Source organism: Monomorium pharaonis, chromosome 11 (genome assembly GCF_013373865.1).
Source record: "Monomorium pharaonis isolate MP-MQ-018 chromosome 11, ASM1337386v2, whole genome shotgun sequence".
NCBI lineage: Eukaryota > Metazoa > Arthropoda > Insecta > Hymenoptera > Formicidae > Monomorium > Monomorium pharaonis.
In genome coordinates this window covers 4,785,128-4,803,948 of record NC_050477.1, presented here as the reverse complement: position 1 = coordinate 4,803,948, position 18,821 = coordinate 4,785,128, and the positions used below count along the sequence as shown (strand labels likewise).

At 44.1% G+C, this 18,821-nt stretch overlaps 2 protein-coding genes across 8 annotated transcripts in view; one reads left to right on the top strand and one right to left on the bottom strand.

Moving 5' to 3' along the window:
* Positions 1–93: 93 nt before the first annotated feature.
* LOC105837952 (protein-lysine N-methyltransferase EEF2KMT) lies at positions 94–2,713 on the top strand. Of its 3 annotated transcripts, none has more exons than XM_028191355.2 (6): positions 94–476; positions 1,090–1,240; positions 1,324–1,467; positions 1,537–1,725; positions 1,845–2,343; positions 2,421–2,713. In XM_028191355.2, the coding sequence occupies exons 2-6, from the start codon at positions 1,160–1,162 to the stop codon at positions 2,525–2,527; spliced, it is 1,020 nt and encodes a 339-aa protein (XP_028047156.1). In that variant the 5' UTR covers positions 94–476; positions 1,090–1,159; the 3' UTR covers positions 2,528–2,713. The 3 variants fall into 3 exon arrangements, with proteins under 3 accessions (XP_028047156.1, XP_012538620.1, XP_036149324.1); XM_012683166.3 differs by having other exon boundaries at positions 95–526; XM_036293431.1 differs by lacking the exon at positions 94–476 and having other exon boundaries at positions 953–1,240.
* LOC105837949 (MICAL-like protein 1) overlaps positions 2,610–18,821 on the bottom strand; it is a 62,793-nt gene continuing 46,581 nt past the window's right edge. For 4 of the 5 annotated variants that reach the window (XM_028191348.2, XM_036293425.1, XM_012683155.3 and 1 more), the window contains exons 3-12: positions 17,750–17,928; positions 13,576–13,664; positions 6,254–6,565; positions 4,833–6,154; positions 4,499–4,724; positions 3,848–4,180; positions 3,550–3,685; positions 3,242–3,470; positions 3,026–3,138; positions 2,610–2,945 (exon numbers count right to left, since the gene is read on the bottom strand). In XM_028191348.2, coding sequence (XP_028047149.2) covers positions 2,755–2,945; positions 3,026–3,138; positions 3,242–3,470; positions 3,550–3,685; positions 3,848–4,180; positions 4,499–4,724; positions 4,833–6,154; positions 6,254–6,565; positions 13,576–13,664; positions 17,750–17,928 — 3,130 coding nt within the window. In that variant the 3' untranslated portion in view covers positions 2,610–2,754. Of the gene's footprint in view, positions 2,946–3,025; positions 3,139–3,241; positions 3,471–3,549; positions 3,686–3,847; positions 4,181–4,498; positions 4,725–4,832; positions 6,155–6,253; positions 6,566–9,819; positions 9,874–13,575; positions 13,665–17,749; positions 17,929–18,821 lie in introns of those variants that run through there. The other variant, XM_012683157.3, reaches the window with a different exon arrangement.

Here is an 18,821-nt window from a genome sequence, read left to right as displayed (position 1 = left end):
GCGACAGCAATATCGGTGAGTGAATTTTTATCAAATTAATTATTTAAATTTATATCATGTATATGTGGTATTGCACATTTAAAGAACACGATTATGCACATTTGCATAAAACAGATTTAAAATATGAATGCATATAATTGTAAAATTTACGGGTATAACATGAAACAGAACCAAATAAACGTGGACATAGCATAGAAGAGACCCAAAAAGTCATACACATTACCTATGGGATTCATAGGTATTTGACTACATAGTTCAATGTGCACATTTTGTGCACATAGAGGCGCTAATGTATAAAAACACCTTGGACTTGTTCGCGTTACTTGTACTTTTTGAACTCGACATTTTCGCTTTCTCTTTCTCCAGCGCTTAAGTAGATATTTATCTCGTTGAAAGTGCACAAAATTTTGGGGATTTCAAGCAACGCGAACAAACCTCTTAAAACGACGCGATGACCGTTCTCAGGTTCCTCTCTGGTACAACGTAATTTCCTGATACCCCTTAATTTCCTTCTGTCGTATTATACGTACGTATTTTTTTCTAATAATTGACGAATTTTCAACAATTTTAGAGTTGGATAGCTTAAATGACTTTAATTAAAAATTCCATTATTATTGAAAATTCTCTCTGCTCCTGTTAATTAAGAAGTATCAACTGTGCTTCAATACTTATCAGAAATATTTCAATCTTTTTGTCCATATAATATATTTCAATTTGAGGCTATTTGTACATACAAGCGACAAGCGACAATTGTATTCGAATTTTTCAAAATGCTATAACTGCAGAATGTTAAAATGTCAAAAGGAAAATTAGACATAAAAAATTTCATGCGTGGTTTGATAAGAAATGTTTTTTTAATTATATTTCTTGCACACAATTTAACTTTTTTCTTTTTCTCTCCGCTGAAGAAAAAAAGGAAGGCAAGATAAAGTATGTAATCTGAAAAGAATGTAGGCCTCGTGTGATTCGGTGCCTGTACAAGTGTACAACATGGCATACCTTAGTGTTCGCTCCCTGTTTTGCTTCTTATTTAGGAGATATATTCTTTTTACAAGAATAATATATTCACAAGCAATTTCTTACTTACAGTAATCTAAAGAGGGGAATAGTGTGTGACCATCACTTTAAGCTTCCTGTTAAAAAATTGACGAATAGCAACATGAGTTACGATACTTGCATTGTAAATTATTTGACAAAGCAGTTTCTCTGCTGTACTGCGTTAATTAAAATGAATTTTATGGTACATAAATATCACTGTTATTGTGTTTCGCTAATTATCGTTACACAATAATGGTTTAGCAATGTAAATAATATGAATTGCAGGCATCAGATGAACACGAAATTTGTAATCTCAATTTAGAGGTCCAAAAGCAAATTTTGGATAATACAATAAATAGTGATTTGATCAAACGATATCCGATAAAAGGCTCATATCAGAAAGCATTTTTGAAATTACTTATGCAAAAGGTATATAATTAATTTCTATAAAAATACAAAATTAGAAGATAGAAATTGTTTTTTTATTATGCAATTCAGATTGAGGAAGGTGGTAATGAAATTCACGATGATTTATACACAGCATATTGTAAACTGTTATCATTGCCAGATGATGAGTCTGTGCATTATCGGCATTTCTTGATAGAAAATGGAATGTTAAATTGCATCACTTTGAAGGAGAGCACCAACTTAATCTCCGAAGGTACTACAGGCTTGTGTAGCTGGCAGGTATTTTATCTTCTCGAATATCTTCTTGTAATTTCAAAATATATTCTTAAACTGATTTGAAAATACTTTTTTTTAATTATTCAAAACCTAAGTATTTACATTGGTTGCAACTGTACTAGGGTGCTGTAGTGTTGAGTCAATGGTGCATAGAAAACAGAGGACAGTTTTGTGGAAAAAATGTATTAGAACTTGGCTGTGGAGTTGGTTTGACTGGGATGAGCGTAATTAGCGTATGTACTCCGAAGCAATACATTTTCTCCGATTGTCATCCAATAGTATTAGATATGCTTTGTGAGAATGTAAAACTCAATTTCTTATCAAACGAGAGATGCCAACTATTAAATGCATCTGAGGCAATGTTGAAATTACAATTGCAAATAAAACACGAACAAACCAATGTTCAAGTGATAGACTTAAGATGGGAGGATATTGAAAAATACCTATCAGAATGTTTGTCACAGCCTGACATAATCATTGCTGCCGATATTCTGTACGAAAGCAATTCGTTCGGCTCGTTGACGTCGGGATTAAAGCGTCTCTTAACATTAAATAATTATGCTATTTTCGCCGCAACAGTTCGCAATGAGGACACTATTTCACAGTTTTTGGAGCATTTAGGTAATTTGATCATTGTCAATTAAAAATTGGGAGTTTCCATATACGGATATTAAATGTCAAAATGTTTTTTGTTTTAGTAAATTACGATCTTGCTTTTGAAGAATGCAGTTTACCAAAACGAATTATGTTGATACAATCGATTGATGTTCCTGTTCGAATATTGAGGATTTTTCAGAAGATTTGACATTAGTTTAATTCTAAACTTGCTGATTTCTATAATTTGGCAGACGTTTTTGTTTATTTAATTAGGAACCAATCAGCAGGAGTAATTAAACGGGAGAGTTTATTAATAATCTTAGCATAAATTCTTACATATATAAATAACAAAGTGTTAAAAATACATATAAAAGTATTAAATATAAAATATTTTCTATATCTATCATAATCGTTAACTGCTAACATTATCGCAACTCAAAACCATCTTCTTTTGCCATGGCGTTTGAGTTTTACCTCAGTCTCATCCACATCCTTATCGGCATCCTTTTTTGTAGTCTTTTTCAATTTCTTTTCTTTCATCTCTTTCTTCTCTTTTTTTCCTTTTTTCGTTTTCCCCACGTTAGAAGAATCATTATCTTTACCTGACAGCCCGTTCTTGTTCCTCGCTGAAAGACAAATTTAAAGGAAAGTTTACAAATTATATATATGTTGTAACACTAATACATCTATTGTCACATGTGCTCACCAGCAAATAAACCCATATGCTTATTTATGCTCCTATCTTCTTCTACCTCTCTTCGACGATCCATCTCTAAGCATTCGACAATTTCGTTTCTTCTTTCTACAATTTCTACTAATCTAGAAAAAAAAGAGAAGTACATTATATTATTTATATGTTCACGTGTCTCTCTTCATTAACATTTTAATACTTTCTTAAATACAATATTTTTTTTGGAAATACCTTTGTATCAATGTTTCTTCCCTCTGTTTTTCAAAGTCTGTTTTAGTAGCTTCTGGTTGGCACATGAGACATCGTATTTGATATTCCACTTCAACATGTTCTTCCTCTAATCTTTGTTGTCTCCGTAATAACATTAATTCGGCTTGTCTCCTGAACAGTTCATTTTTTTCGTTCACTAATGCGAATAACTCTAAAACCAGTTCTTCCACTTCTGCATCAAGCGACGAGTCTGTCAAAAATGATCAAATGTAAATTATGTCTTTGTGATATTATATATACGTTATTCGTATTTATTTGTGTTTCTTTACCATCTGTTCTAGGTCCAGATTCGCATTTATCTCGTATCAACTGTTCCAATCGTACACCTTGCCTTTCTAAACCTTGTTGTTGTAATTCTATTTCATCTAATTCTAATTTCACGTCTTTCATAGATATCACTTTGATCTGCAATTAAACACAATGTATAAACCTTTTTTTATATTTACGTCCTTCATAAAAAATTTAAATTTTAATGTCCAAACATTTGCGCGAAGAAATTTACACAAAGTTTATATTTAGTTTACGTTACAAACGCTAAATGTTTTACACTAAAAGATAAGATCATACCTTTCTCTTATGTGGAATTGGTCGCGGTGGAGCGGGTCCCTTTTTCCTCTTCCATTTTCCTTGCACGCTTTTATCGACATAAGACGTATAAGAGGAAGTGTCGGTGCACGAAACGCTGCTCAAGCTCTGCCTGTTTCGATTCGCCTCGTCTTTGTTTGTCTTCTGATCCTCCCACATGTTCAAACTACGGTCATCGCTGCGAAGCTTGATTATGGGAGATTCATCGAAACTTGGCGTACCGATCGATATCTTGCTAGGCGTGCTGGTTGGCATTGGCGGTGGAGGAGCCGGTTTGGTTTTTCGAGTTCGTAGAGTTGTACGAGACGATGAATCCTTTATCAGAAAAAGAAATCGAACAATAAACACGTTTTCCTTTTCAATATTTATATAGATCATTTAAAACACGCTTGTGAAAAGTTAGATTTTTTATCATTCGGGTCTTATATTGTGAATGATAAAGATAGAATGACAAAAAAGCGTACCAATATCTTTATGAACTTTTATATGTTATAAAACGTTATAATACTTTACTATGTGTACTTTAATATGCTTTTAATTTCATAATGTTTTTTTAATATCAAATGGAAGGATTGAAATACTGGATTGAAATTTAAAAAAAATTAAACTGAAAAAATATACATTGAAACTTACTTGATAGACTGATGTGCTGTTATACGATTTAAGTGTAGGCGATTCGCGCTGATTAGTCGGAAACAGTTCTTTTGCAACTGGTGGCTGCGGTGCAGGTTTTTTCTTTTTGTACGTCCCACCAGGAGTTGTGGTTGATTCAGAACTAGTTAAGGAACTGTTGGACGCGTATACGCCTCCACGATCTAAATCGACTCTCCGTGACACGACACTTGCGTCGGGAGTGGTCCTATTCGTACAATAAACAAATATATATATATATATATATATGTATATATTTATATTATAGCGAGATACTCTTGTATATAGCACTGCTAGAATAAAGTGAAAAACTTACTTGATAGTACGCGGTTTCGGTACAGGTAGATTTCCAGGCGGCGTTCTGTCTCGTCTTTCCTCGTCGCTACCGTGCTCCTCTTCGTCGTCGCTCCAGAATGGATTGAGATTAATTTGCGGTGCAGCCAGGACCCGCTTCGTCACGGATGTTTCCTGATTCTCCTGTTTACTCCTCGCCGCTGGCCTCGGCGGTTCCGGTTCCTCGACGTCCTCGTCCTCGCTGTCAAATGGATTGGTCGATACTTTGTTGTCTCTAGAGCTGTTTATCACAGTCCGTAGTTTATCCTCCACAACGTTGCCTTCCTCGTCGCTCTTGAAGGGATTCAGGTCCTCCGGATAATCTTCGTTGTCACTTAAATTGATGCCTTTCGCGGTCAGCACGCTGCTACCCACGATATTCTTGAAACAACACTCCTCATTAATCTTATTGCTTTCGATTCGTTCGTCCTCGATCTTCGCGAAGCTTTCCTTCTGTCTTTCGATACTTTTGACTTTCGAGCTACTCTCGAGCGGGTTACCTTTATCGAGACTCTCTTCGTTATTCGCCCATACAATGTCTTTTGAAAAGTTTTCCTCGCTTTGTTCGCTACTAGTGATTTTCGAATTTTCTTTTTGCTGTTTACCGACATTCTCAAAGCTGTCTGTACAATTAATATTTTTAATTATCGAGTCTTCCTCGAGCCTCTTTTCCGGACGTTTTGTTTCTTCCTCATTCACTGGAAGAACGACGTCCGGTGATAGGTCCCAGGAGTCACCCTGAACCACTGGACTTCTTTGCTTGTTTCGATCCGTCCCATCGACGTGATCCCTTTTGTCCCGAGCCTCAAACATTTGGAGTCTCATCTGAACTAACGATAATTTCGTTTCGGGATTGGCTCGTTCACCGGCGCGTCCTGGCGACTCTTTGGTATCCTCCTCACTTCTCTTCTTACCTCCTATGTCATGGAATGAAATGGCAGTCGATCGCTGATCCTCGTCGCTCCTAATGTTTAAGCTATTTAACGCGCTATGTACATTATATCGCTCAATGTTGGACTCCTCCGGGGAATCCGTCACGGAGCTACGGGATTCCTCCTCCTCCTCTTCTTCCTCCTCATCATCATCATTCTCCTCATCCTCCTCCTCGTTCTCGTCGTCGTCTGGGAATGCCGAGCCGATCCTGCTTTTTGTTTTTTCACGATCCGAATCGATCGTGATGTCTCTCGTGTCCTTCGCGACAGAATCGTCAAGCTTCTCGGAAAGAAGCTGGCTGGTCATAAAGCTCTTGCGCATTTGCGACGTATGGGAGATCAAATCGGGCACCGCGGCGTTCTCCAGTACACCCTGCGCACACAACGAGAAGCTACGTGTCAATCGACTTCTCCTTCAACATAAGAGCTTGTTCGAATTTAAAGCTTATTTAAAAAAAAAAAAAAAACTGACCTTTCTCTCTGTTTTCTCCTCGTCACTGAGCGGCCTCGACTTCTCCCTTTCCGCCGCATGTGACATCGCCGTTTCGGCGTATCCGTGGCGCGCGCTATCGGTCTCCTCCTCCTCGTCCGGACACGTCTCGCAGCAGTACTGGCCCTCCTCGGTTTCGTAGTAGTTGCCCGGTGTCAGCTGATTGCAGCAGCGGGCGCACCGGAAGCAGGTACGGTGATAAGGAGCGCGCGCTATCAGCAGCTTCTCAGCCAGGAAGACCGGCAGCCCGCATGCGGCGCACGGATCCCTCCGCATCCCCAGACGCGACCCCACCTGCGTTCATCAGGTCGAGAACATGAATCGAGGCCTTCCTCATCATTATTCCTTCGTCCATTATATTTTTTAGCGCAATAATAGTAATAGTAGTAATAGTAGTAATAGTAGTAATAGTAGTGGTAGTGATAGTAGCAGCAAGTAAAGTACACGCGATTTTAGTGCCAACCTCTACCATCACCACCTGCACTACCGATTTTATCGGAGACTCCCTCCCTAAATTAGTTTTCGCCCATAATTACTCTCGAACCCGAAGCGAGCCTCATAAATCGTTAGGAGGCATAAATTTTTATGTGGCGCGAAAATTCACGACGTTATCACTCCGGTGAGCGGAAATCGTTTTCCCTTCTCGGTCGGAAGAGCGTACACACAGACGGAGATAAATATTGGCAAATTGTAGGTCGCGCGCATTTGTAACGAGCCATTGGATATCGAGCTACTACTCGCTACTGCTGTGTCGGTCTTTTACACAGCTAGCGAATTTCCACAATAGCCGCGCGGCAGGCCATACATCTCTCCCGTATTATCGCGGTATGCATCTAGTGTCCGGTGAATCCAATAATGCAGCATCGGATCGGTCTGACTTCTATTACGGAATACGTGTCTCGTAGGTTACGTAGTAGTAATAGTAGTAGTAGTAGTAGTGTATCACGCGCCTGTGTAATAATGAGAATAACGTTTTGCTACGCGCAGAGAACGGGATAAGAGAAGAACGGCGCGTCACGTTAAATCCTTGTCACGGAAAAGTGAAAGAAGCGCGTTGCGTTCGCCGGAAATGGGGACTGAAAGGGATACGGTGCGATTGCGTGTTGAATATTTTCTTCCTGGAGAATTCCCTTTTGAACTTTCCAGATATTGACGTAGGCAAGGACAGAAGGCGAGAGAAAGAGAGAGACTCCAAAGCGAAATTCTCTTTGTGCAGCTCGCGGTGGTCCCGTAGCTCATTCGGCAATGCACTGAACAATTTATATACGATATTCCAATATCACGCGGGCGTTTTATTGAACGTTATTCTGACATTATCCGACAGAAAAATTGATTCAGTATATAACATAAAAGATTTAAAGAAATCTTTCTCTCTCTCTTCCACCCTCTTTGCCGACGCGTGGAAATTAATGAAAAATTCATTATCGATTATTTATTACGCATCGCATGGAAATGAGACTCGTGTTGAAGGAAAATTGATTTAATTAAAAAGCGATGAATAATAATCAGGCTACATATCTCCGCGAGTATTTCTTTTTCATCCGACTTGAAATCCTCACGCTAATCCTTCTCGCTGAAAAATTGCGTGGATGATGGGTTGCTAACCGCAAGATCGATCCCCCATTAAACTTTCATCGACGCCACGTGCATGAGTTTTCCATAGGCGGTTAAATAAAGCGGCGATCGATCCGCGAGTTGGAACAACAAAAAAAAAAGGTGGGGGGGATTCGCCTCGCGATTTCCATTGCGATCACTTTCTCCTCACATTTTAAGTAAACATTGCGTTTAAACGCAATATTATATGTCAATTACTAACAGACGCATTCATTCAACGCGGCGTTATCGCAAGCGAGAATTAATAAATCCACTGCAACATATTAGCGCGCGATCAGACGCGGATTAATTAAACGCCGATTATCTCGCGAGGAAAGTAGAAATCCCGTCGCGAGCTATCGATTTTTCTTTTCGAGCGGCATTAAGCGCGCGAATTAATTAATTTGATCGGCGATAAGCGTTGTTATTATTAAGTGCAACGCCAACTTTCGCCGTTGAAAATCCCCCGTGGACACCTTGTTATTGTATTCCTCGTCATTGTGCTCCTCTCTCTCTCTCTTTTTTTTCGGAGCTTCTCTTATCGCGCACAGAGAATCGTTGTGCGTGAGAATTAATCTCCTTAATTAATGCCTTTGTCTCGAGAAACGGGACGAAATCGAGAGTAAATTTTCGACGTTCCCTTACCGTTTTTTTTTTTCTTGCACGCGTAGTACGTACCTCGCACGACGGGAAACGCTGGTGATGCGATTCGACTGCGTGGAACTCGCGGTGGAAAGGCTGCTGACCGCGCGTCCGATTTCCATTACGTGCGTGCGTGCGTGCGTGAGCACCGAGTACACGCACGCAACGAGCGGCGGCAATGACATATAAATAGAACGTTGCGCACCGGCGAGTCCGCCGCCCGTGATTAATTACCTTCCACGTTCACCGGGTATCTTTTTGTAATGACGTATTGACTTTGTAAATGGGCCGACCGGTTGACGAGCCAGACGGTCGGGCTTTCGGCTTATTGTTGGACGCGCGCGCGTCTCTCTCCGTTTTTTTTTTTCTTCGTCCCGGTCGCTTCCGGCATCGGAATTCATCCGGCCTGAGCTCACGATCGCAGCGAGATCGAAAGGTGCGACGGAGTCGTCGTTCGGAGTAGCACGGGCGGAGAAACGAAACGCTTCGGTACGCAATCGTATGGGTCGTTTGTTCCGACAGACCGACGATAGTCTTCCCCTCCTCGCTCGACCGTGGGGAACGTGATGGGACTTCCGCGACGTCGACGACGACGACGACGGTTCGCATCTGCAACTCGTTGAAATTCGCGAGGCTTTTGCGCCGCCCCTTTCCCCTCCACGATACGAATTTGTTCTCCATCAAGAGAGAGAGAGAGAGAAAAAAAAAACGCAGACGGATCCGACGACTGGACGACTCCTGCGCGTCTATGCGTAGTTTGGTGGTATTGTATGGGAAAAAGAAAAAAGCGCGCAATGCACGACGAATAATAACGCCATACCGCTCGTCAGTGTCGTTAGCTAGCATGACACGAGGAAACGTAACAATTTCTACGAGTAGCAGTAATAAGACATTCCCGGCTGTCCACCGTGTGCAGAAACGTATATATAAAGTGGAGGCTGCATGAGGAGCTTTTCGCTTCGAACTTGAACTCCCCTTTTCCTCCGCCTCCGGACTTTTGCAGTTCAGCGTCTGATCGCGGTGCTACCTCTACGTTCCTCCGCCGTTATCAACGGGGAAGAAAGAGAGAGAAAAAAAAACAAATAATCCGGCTAGGGTAAATCCTTTTCCAAATTGCACGGCGCGTGTGTGTTATTATTAAATCCTCGCGCTGTACGTGCATGCGTGTATGTGTATGTATGTATGTATGTATGTATGTATGTGTCTCTCTGTGTGTGCGTGCGTGCGTGCGTATGTCGGAGCATGCCAGCATGCAGTTACCCAACAACGATCAACCATAGGCAAGCAAAACAATAACGACAAAGCGAAATTACCTTCTAGCAGAATATTTCAGGTTTATATTGCCCCATTAAGTCCAAGCTTTCCTCCTGGAGAACAAAAATAAACGATGAGAGATGGGATTGACACAGAGACGACGAGCGAGACAATTTCCCGGGGGGGAAGTTTGGCTTAAAAAACGCGCGGACCGCGGTGTCCCGGTTGTTTGCACGCGGTGTACACGTACCGTCTCGGTTAATTTCGTTTCACCTCACACCCCTGGGCGCGCGGCTTTGGGCGGAAGCACGATTTTTCTTTCGTTTTTCTTTGTTTTGGCCTCTCGTTCCGCGCAGCGTTTCGCCTTGCGTAAGCCTACGCAGAGCGTGAGTTTGCCGTGACTCACGCGTGTCCGCTCTAACTATGGCCGGGCGGCGATTATGCGAGAGCCGTAATGAGCGAAACTCGACCCACGCGAGAACGGATACGCGCGCTCGTTTCTTTTCGACGTGAATTCCCCCTCGTGGGAAATTACGACTCGTTAAAACGCGTCGTTTCCTCGCCCCGGCCTTTCGGCAACTTGGGGCGTGAAGCACCGGCGCGGACGACCGTTCGGGTCGATCTTCTCTCGAGCGAGGAGGCCAGCCGGCGCGTGTGTCGAGGCGAGCGATGCGAGCGAGTAACGCGGAGACCGCAGCGATAGCAACTAATTAGCGCCGACTTGATATGCGCGTTGGGTATCGCAGAAACAACAACCGGGGGTCTCGTAATAACCGGAATTTCGCGTCGCGTCGCGCCCTATTGCCGGCGGACCAGACACGCGAACTTTGCCTGCGAAACGCCCGCGCTGTCCTGCCCCGTCTTGTCATCGGGATTGTCGCAACTTCGTAACGGAAGTCGGAAGTCCGACCTACGTTTCGCGTGACTTCTACGGGCCAGTAGTAGTAACAGTAGTAGTAGTAGTAGTAGTAGTAGTAGCAGTAGCAGTCGGGCAACATTTCCAGGAGCGGCCTAGGCTCCCGACAGGGCGGAGAGTTTTTGTTCGCGCGGCTGTTCGGAAATAACGCTCGGGAGCATCGCTGATGTCGACGGGGGGGGGGAAGGGGGGGGACCTTGAAGAAATTCGCGAGCGCGCAAACTACGCCTCGATCGTTCCGGGTAACAACGGTAACTTCTTGCCGCACGAGTGTCTCGAGGCCAAGCGTTCGCTCGCGTGCCTGTGAAAACGAAGACGAGGGCAAAGGCGGTTTCGGGGCCGGCGAGGGCGAGGAGAGAGGAGAGTGGATAACTATCTGCCGAGCTGGCAGAACGCAAAAATATCGCGGACGAACATTTTCTTACGGGGCTCCTTCGTTTTCCCGCAATTCACTTGACCCGAAATCAGGGGGACCCCCCTCCCCCCCCGATATACTTCTCTCTCTTTCTCTCCTTTTCTCATGTACTCGCTCCGCCGTTGGCGCGAATGCAAATTTTCTCCGCCGACCGCTTATTAAGGACGATCGGTCCGTATCGGTCTAGGTAGCAATAGCGGACGCTATAGTCGATAAGCGCGAGAAGGAGAGGATCCGGAATCGGAATCACGAAGGCGGCCGGCATGACTGACAGAAGCGGTCATCATTGCCGGCCGCGAAATCACCGGCTAAATCGGATCCCCGAGACAGATAGATACCGTGCACGCCAACCCTAACCGCGCGAAGCGTTTCTTCGCCGCCGCCGTGCTGACCTTCGGCTTCCTCGTCGTGTCCCGCTCGAGTCGTTTTCCACACGGAAGAGCCCGCGAACCAGTTACGAGTATCTCCGCGAGAAGACCCTGCGACCCTCTCTTTCGAGTCGCCGCACGAAACCCCGAGAGGAAAAAAGGGGGAAAAAAAGCGCGCGCGCAAAAGTTTCGGACGCCACAAACTCTCATGAACTGACACAGAAGGACAAAACTTTTCGCACATACAAAAGGTACTACTAAACACATTTTGAAACGAGCGGCCGCAATTGATCATTCACAGAAGGCACAAGCCACGGAGAGTGCAAAGTATTCCACGTAAGGCAAACAGCACGTACAGCTCCGCATTGCATAAACACTGCTATCGATTTTCTCTCAAACACATTAAATAAAATAAAAAAAACGACGAATACCGGAATGCAATCGACACGAAAATGTAATCGACTGTCCGTGCGGGGTGCGCGTGTTACTACTACGTGCACACCGAAAAATATCAATTCTCCTTGTCAAGAGAAGCGATTACTGAATTTATTTTTTTCTTCTTCTACGTAACGGTTATCGTCGACCAAGAATTTTCTCGATAATAGTCTTGAGATGTACTTGTCACAAATTCTTGAAACTCATTATCATACACGTGAAAATTAGAAATTTATACTCTTTCGAAAAATGTTGTAAAACTGTATAAGTAAATGCATAAGTATTTTTATTTTGGCTCAATATTTTTTATTAAAGTATTAAGTATTACTAAGATTCAAGAATATATTTTGAATACCTGTGACAAACGTACCATAGATTTACGGATGTATGAACTTGTGAATTATCTGACACATAATATAAACGACATTTATTTAATTCAAGTGCACATTTTTCCTCCGCGTATATACAGAAGTTTATTTCAGCTAAATATTATAACTTGTATCAAGTAAATGAAAAATGTATTTTAAGACTATTCGTCAAGAAGATGTATGCTCGATTCTTTGCGAAGATGATCGTTACTTGAAAAAAAAAAGGAGAAAACTAAAAAATGAGTAACTGCTCCTCTCGGCACGAGAGTGATATTTTTCTGTGTGTGTACTTGTGTGCGATCGTGTGGACGAGCGTCAGACCTATCTCTCACCGCCTACGCTCTCATGTTCGACCTGCCATCGAGCTTGATAATGGAGAAAGGGCGAATTTATATATATATACGTATATATTTTTTCGAACATATAAAAAATGGGAAAAGGGGGACACGCGCGCGCGCACGCCCGTCGATAATGCGCGCGTGATTACGCAAACGCGACGAATGCGATGGCATTTTGTCGCTGGTCTGTTGTTGCAACGTCGCCGTTGTTGACGCCGGTGTCAAGGTAAACCGCGCGTGAACGGGCGATACATGATACATCGCACACTCGAGGATACTTTCCTCGAGATTCTCGAGGCGGCAGCGATCGCGAGGAAAATCTGAATCCGATTTTTTCCGCTTCGAAAGGCACGCGTCTATGGAGAAAAAAAAAAGTTAACGAATGAACAGCGGAGTTTCATGGGTGTCGACCGGTGTCTCGCAATAAACGCGCAATATGTGATTAGTGAGAGGGAGGAGAAAAAAAAAAATTAGAAGGAGAGGAAGAAAGAGATGATCGATTAACACGTTGAGCGGCGTCGAAGAAGTCACGTAAACACGTGACTCATGCGAGTCCGCCGTCCAATCGCCGCTATAATTCACGATATCGCATCCGTTTATGAGTTAAGATGATGAGAGACGCGCGACGACGGAATAAAGCGATTTACGAGAATAGTCGTCTCGCGGTATACACACGGTACGTGTCTTCTTCGCGTAAAGGTGACTCGCGGCGATTGCGTAAGTTAACGAGAGGAGTGGGTTATCACTCAACGTGTTACGACTCGACGGTTCTCCGCTCTGGAAAAGCTTGAGGGAGCTTCCAAGTCCCCGGGACTTACGAAACTATAAAATTACATAATAACGTTCGTAGAGAGGGAGGGGCGGGGAGCTAAAGAAAATTACGAGAAGCATTCTGCCGCGATCGATCGATCGATCGAACGAACGAACGATCGACCGATGATTGATCGTGTTGTAATCGTAATTCACAATGCGTACCTTTTGCTTAGGAGGCTCCGGGACAGGGGCGATCCTCTCGTCGGCGGTTTCGGTCGTTCGGTTCGTCGCCAGACGGCTGGGCGATGATCCTGCGATGAAACACAACATGTGTATTTTTTCTCCGATGATTAAAAGTCGCTTCGTATTATTATTAAAATAAATGAAATTACGAGATTACGATGGATTAGAGCCGTAAAAAGACCTTTTGTTTTAGACGAGAAATTTAACGGCTCTGTTTTGATCTTTCAATTTCTCTTGGTTTTCTCGGTGAGGCACGGATTATGTTGTGAATTATGAAACGTTTCGTTGGAAGTTTCCCTCGCGGGGTGAATATTTATGCACCGGGGGGGGGGGGAGCTATAAGTACCGCTATTGCGGCCGGCGAGCGGTGGCGGAAATACGTTTCTGTTTGAACGACAATATTGACAAACTTTTTTTGCAAGGCGGTAGGCGAAGGAAAGTTATTCAACATAGAACGTATCCGCATGAAATTGCTCGGCAAACCGGGATGCCGATCATACAGAGTGTAAATTCACGTGACACTTCCGCGTGGCTTCCCCTCGGCGCGACGGGATTACAATAATAATAACCAGGCCTCGCCCGAGAGGAAGCTCATCGTCTATCTCTCGGTTTCCATTCTTTCGTTTTATTGCGGCCGATATACCGCTCTTGCAAGAGTAATACGGACAGTTGAAATGTTATCCTCCGCACAGAGCGGCGAGATTCGATAAGTGCAGTGTACCCATCACCCTCCCCGCCCCTCACATCGCCGCGCTAATGTAAGACAAACGTCCAACGCGCGCTATCGTCCGAGAGTGCCTATCTAATCCCGGCCGCCGAGAGAGCCTCGCCGGCCTAATGTAGCTATAAAAGCGGACAGGACGTCGACTACCGGTGCAATGTGGCAATTTCCTCGTTGCAGGTAGTGATTTCAGGAACGGTACAGGTCCTCACGATCGCGTTAATTCGCGGCCGGCCGGGCGTTTTACTCCCGCCGCGCGGCCGAGGAAAGGATCGTCTTCCTACCGGATCGGGGGATTAACTGTCGTTCAAAGGTTAACGGTATACGGCTAATCTACGTTGCAGGCTGAGACGCCAAGAGATTAGAAACCGACGGGAGGAAGGGGGGAAGAGAGAAAAAAAGACGGACTTTTAATAGATTATCCGGCGCGCGGATATCTCGTCTCTCTAGCGACGCGTATAGAGCTCGAATACCCTCGAATGATATTCCCGGGCAAATCGCGCGCTTCCCTCCTATTCTCGCGACTGCGGCGAGCGCGATTGGGAGGGGTAGGAGGGCAGGGGGGGGGGAGAAGAGATTAGAGATCACGACGCGAGAGGCACGTTATAACATCGACACTTTGCGTAACGAAACGCCGCCGGGTTTCAAAGCGGCTGGAAATCGAATAATTCACGCCAATCTTCTCGGCACAGGCCGGGCAAAGATTGCGATATATATATATATGAAACATCCTTTCAATTTACCGTTGAAGTTTAACTCTCAAAAATTTCAGCGGGAATTAGATATCGCGCGAATGGCGGCGCTTTCATAATTGACACGAGAGAATCGAATCGCCGTATAACTCTAGGAAATTCTTAAAGAGGAAATTCTATGATCGAAATGCTTCAATCTGTTTAAAGATTACATAGAATATTATTTGAGGCGAAACTAATATCATATTGAAAGTTCAAATGGAAATTGACCGGAAATTGACTGAAAGCTTCTGAGAAAATTGAGAAAAAGTTGGAGTTAGAGATTTATATGGCATCTTACTTTCACTTACTCTTTAAAACGCGATAAACAAAAATTATATAAATAGTTACAGCATTTTTGGGGGTATTTGTTTGCATTGTATTTTATTGTAGTTTTCTAATATGCTCATATCGAATACTACAAAGAAACTAATAAAAGTTACGGGCAACCATTGAAAAATGGCAGGTTAATTGCAGTCTAATTGTCCGACAAGTTACGTCCAACATTATCACATCAATAAAACAAAAAAATTTAATCAATAGTTATTCAAATTCTATTTTACTAGTTAATCAAGAGTCTCATAGTGTAAAAATTTCAACAATTGTTATGGTCTCAATAATACAAGTCACTTTTTGCTAAAATCGTATCGATCATATTTCGATAGATGAGCATCGTGTCGGCAAGTTCGATATTTCCAATATTTTAATAATTCTAATAATTATGTCACAAACCGGCATTTAGATGCACGTTAAAAAAAGTAAAATATCATTCTTGATATCCGCACTTATTTCATAAAATTCGCGAGGCAAACCTCTGACTCGTCGCAAAGGAGAACGAGAATTTCGTAACAATCGCGCGAAGAGAACCGACGTAACAAACGTTCGCCGTTCAACAAGTGGTTGTAAACGACAACGTTAAAGGGTCGATGCCGCTAGCGGCAGCTATTTTCCGATCGAGATGGGAACGGCGAAAAAGCCGCGGAAAAAGGAATGCAAATCTTGCGGCAGCGGCAACGACGGCAAACGGCTCAACAAGTGGCTACTCAAATTTTCAAAGCCACAGCCTCGCGATCGGACAGACGGCTAATTGCGCCTCTGATAGTCAGAGCTCCCCGGCGGGGCCGATAAAAACGACGGATTAAACATCGACAGAAGTTTGCCTTGCTTTTTGCAGAAGGCACCGGCTGCGGAGGAGAAGCGCGAGCTTCTGGAACCTGCGGCGTGGTTATTGGTTGCGTTCGCTTGAACGGACGAAAGAAATTCCATCCGAAATAAACGCGACACGCGTTTTTTGGGTCACGTGGAAGGAAAGACAAAAGTTAACTCGCAATTTCGAAAATGATCGGTCGTATCGCGCGTGACCCGCACCACCGGAGATTCGCACTGTCGAGGCAGATATACCGACGACCTCGCGCGCGCGCGCGCGACTTGTATAGCGCAACTTCCGCGACAGACGTCACGCGCGTGATATTAATCGAAGGGACAATTGCGACGAGAGAGATACGCCGCCGGCCCGCTGAGGAGAAAGCTAGAAACCAATCGCTGACACACGAGGTCGATCGGCATACACACACACACACACACACACACACATACAGACGGCCTATTTGGCCCATTTAATAACGGGCTGCGCGATCGTGTCGAGAGAGTGTATGCGAGACATTAATGCGTCGCGACGTTTCGAACGTCACACGCCTGTCGATCGGACTCGCTTGATTTCGACCTGAAAACGAACGTGATGTGTGTGCCGATAAAATGCTTCTTTCGCAGCCCGTATGCCTCACCAATCGGAACGTCATTCGAAGACGTGACGGCGCAATGAAAGACCATAATCCCCGAAGCTAAAAATTAATTAATTGAAAAATGTCGTCTCAGTTCTTGGATTTCGATACTCCTTTTTCTTTTTCCTTCCGCGAAGTACCGTTCGCCCGAGTAAATATACAATCGAATCTACTTGCACTTTATCATCGTTTCGATGTAAAAATTATATAGAGATCGATCTTCCGCGACGAAAGAAAAGTGAATTACGCAGACTAGTTTGCGTAACTGGGTTTGCATACCAATTTCCCGCCGCAAAATTCACGTTGAATGATAAAAGAGACGATCGACTACGAGAGTGTACAAAAAAAGCTCCTTCTGCTTCTTCTTCTTCTTCTTCTTCTTCTACCAGGGGGAGGAAAAAAATATCTCCGGCTGTTCTCCCCGGGGCGGGACTCCGATAGAGTCGTCTAAAGAAGAGCAGATGAAAAGAGCGGTCGATAGTCAGATTGGAAACAAAAACTGGCACTAGCAATCGCCGCCATCGTGTATTCCTCGGATTATTCGCGACGTGCTTATTTAGGTCGGATCCGAATATCTTTCCGAAAAAGAAAAATGAGGCCAGCGAGCGAGCGAGCGAGCGAGCCGATGTTAGGCGCGCTTGAATTGTTTCAGTTTCGGGGATTTAATAAACCGATGACGGGGGAGGGGAGGGAGAGACAGAGCGAGCGAATCGAGGAATGAATTTAATTAAATCCCTCAACGCGTTCCGAAAGCGTGTTCCAGAGAATGTTTTACTCTACGTTTAATAAGATGTCTGATCGCGAGATGAGCTTCTCTCAATGTTGCTTTCTTTAATAAAGCCGGGCGCTCTGCGCTTTCAACAAAGAAATATACCAAAGCATGAAGAGAGAGAGAGAGAGAGAGAAAGAAGGATACTCACCTCCGAAAGTTTGGTAAAATTGCGAGAGGTAGGTGAGAATGGACAATCGATCGGGCACCGTGCAGGACGCCATGTCCTCGGCGTCCAGGAGCGCGGGGATCCCGAGGTGCTGCTCGGCCGTCGTGAAAGCCAGCTCGTTGTTCCCGTACACATCGTCCTTGTTCAGGCTGTTGAAGTCGCTGTAACAGAAAGGCGAAGACGGGAACGACCCCCGTGAGTTTTTTTTTTATCTCTCCCGCTAAGGAGGATTAATCTTCTACTATCGGTTACCCCACTCGGCCCGCGATCCCTCCCTCGGTCACATTTATTCCCTTCGAAGGCCACTCGATAAAACGTCGAATGCGTAAAAAGGAATCCCTGAATAAATCAGACCGCTGATTATCCGGCGCGCGCGCGCGCGCGCGTGTGTGTGTGGGTGTGGGCGTGTATGGTACAAAGAATCGCTTTTTTCATTAAGTGCGAGTATAAATAAGCGCTGAATATGCGATTCGTTGTAGACGCGGTTAAGTATACTCCCCCGAGTCCTTATTAAAGAGAAAGGACGAGCGAAGATTATAGCCCTCTTAATAAAACTGAAAAATAGACGGCGGATGTGACGCTGAATATCGAATAGGAATGAAGCCGCGAAATAAAAAAAGAAAACTTTATGATTTTTACAGGCGACACACACACACACAGACACACAGACACACGCGTACGATTTTCCAACTTATCGAGGTCGTGCCGTATGCGACGTATGTGTATCGAGATACAAACGTGTGTAGGCGACCGCCATCAGCAGATGGCATCGGGGAATGTGACGGCGAGTTAAATTCTCGCGCTGAGTGAAAAGGTGCCAAAACGAATGTGTAATTCATCTCCGCGCGTGAGCCACGAGGAGAGACGACGGCGGCCGTTTCATCGAGATGTGCATTATTTAAAAAGAAATGAAATCGTAATGGAATTCTGATTAAACGGAAATGAACGAAATTAAGAGGAGCTCGTTTCAGACGCTCCCACCGTCCGACTTGCCGCGGCTCGTAGTAAAGCCGCGATATTGCCGACGGAATTTCCCCGGCGTCTCGGCATCTAT

What these genes read in the sequence shown, in the direction of transcription:
- LOC105837952 (XM_028191355.2), top strand. Translation starts at nt 1,160, where the DNA reads ATGAGTTACGATACTTGCATTGTAAATTATTTGACAAAGCAGTTTCTC. An exon ending in CAGGCTTGTGTAGCTGGCAG is followed by an intron (nt 1,726 to 1,844) that starts GTATTTTATCTT and finishes CAACTGTACTAG; the next exon opens with GGTGCTGTAGTGTTGAGTCA. An exon ending in ACAGTTTTTGGAGCATTTAG is followed by an intron (nt 2,344 to 2,420) that starts GTAATTTGATCA and finishes TTTTTGTTTTAG; the next exon opens with TAAATTACGATCTTGCTTTT.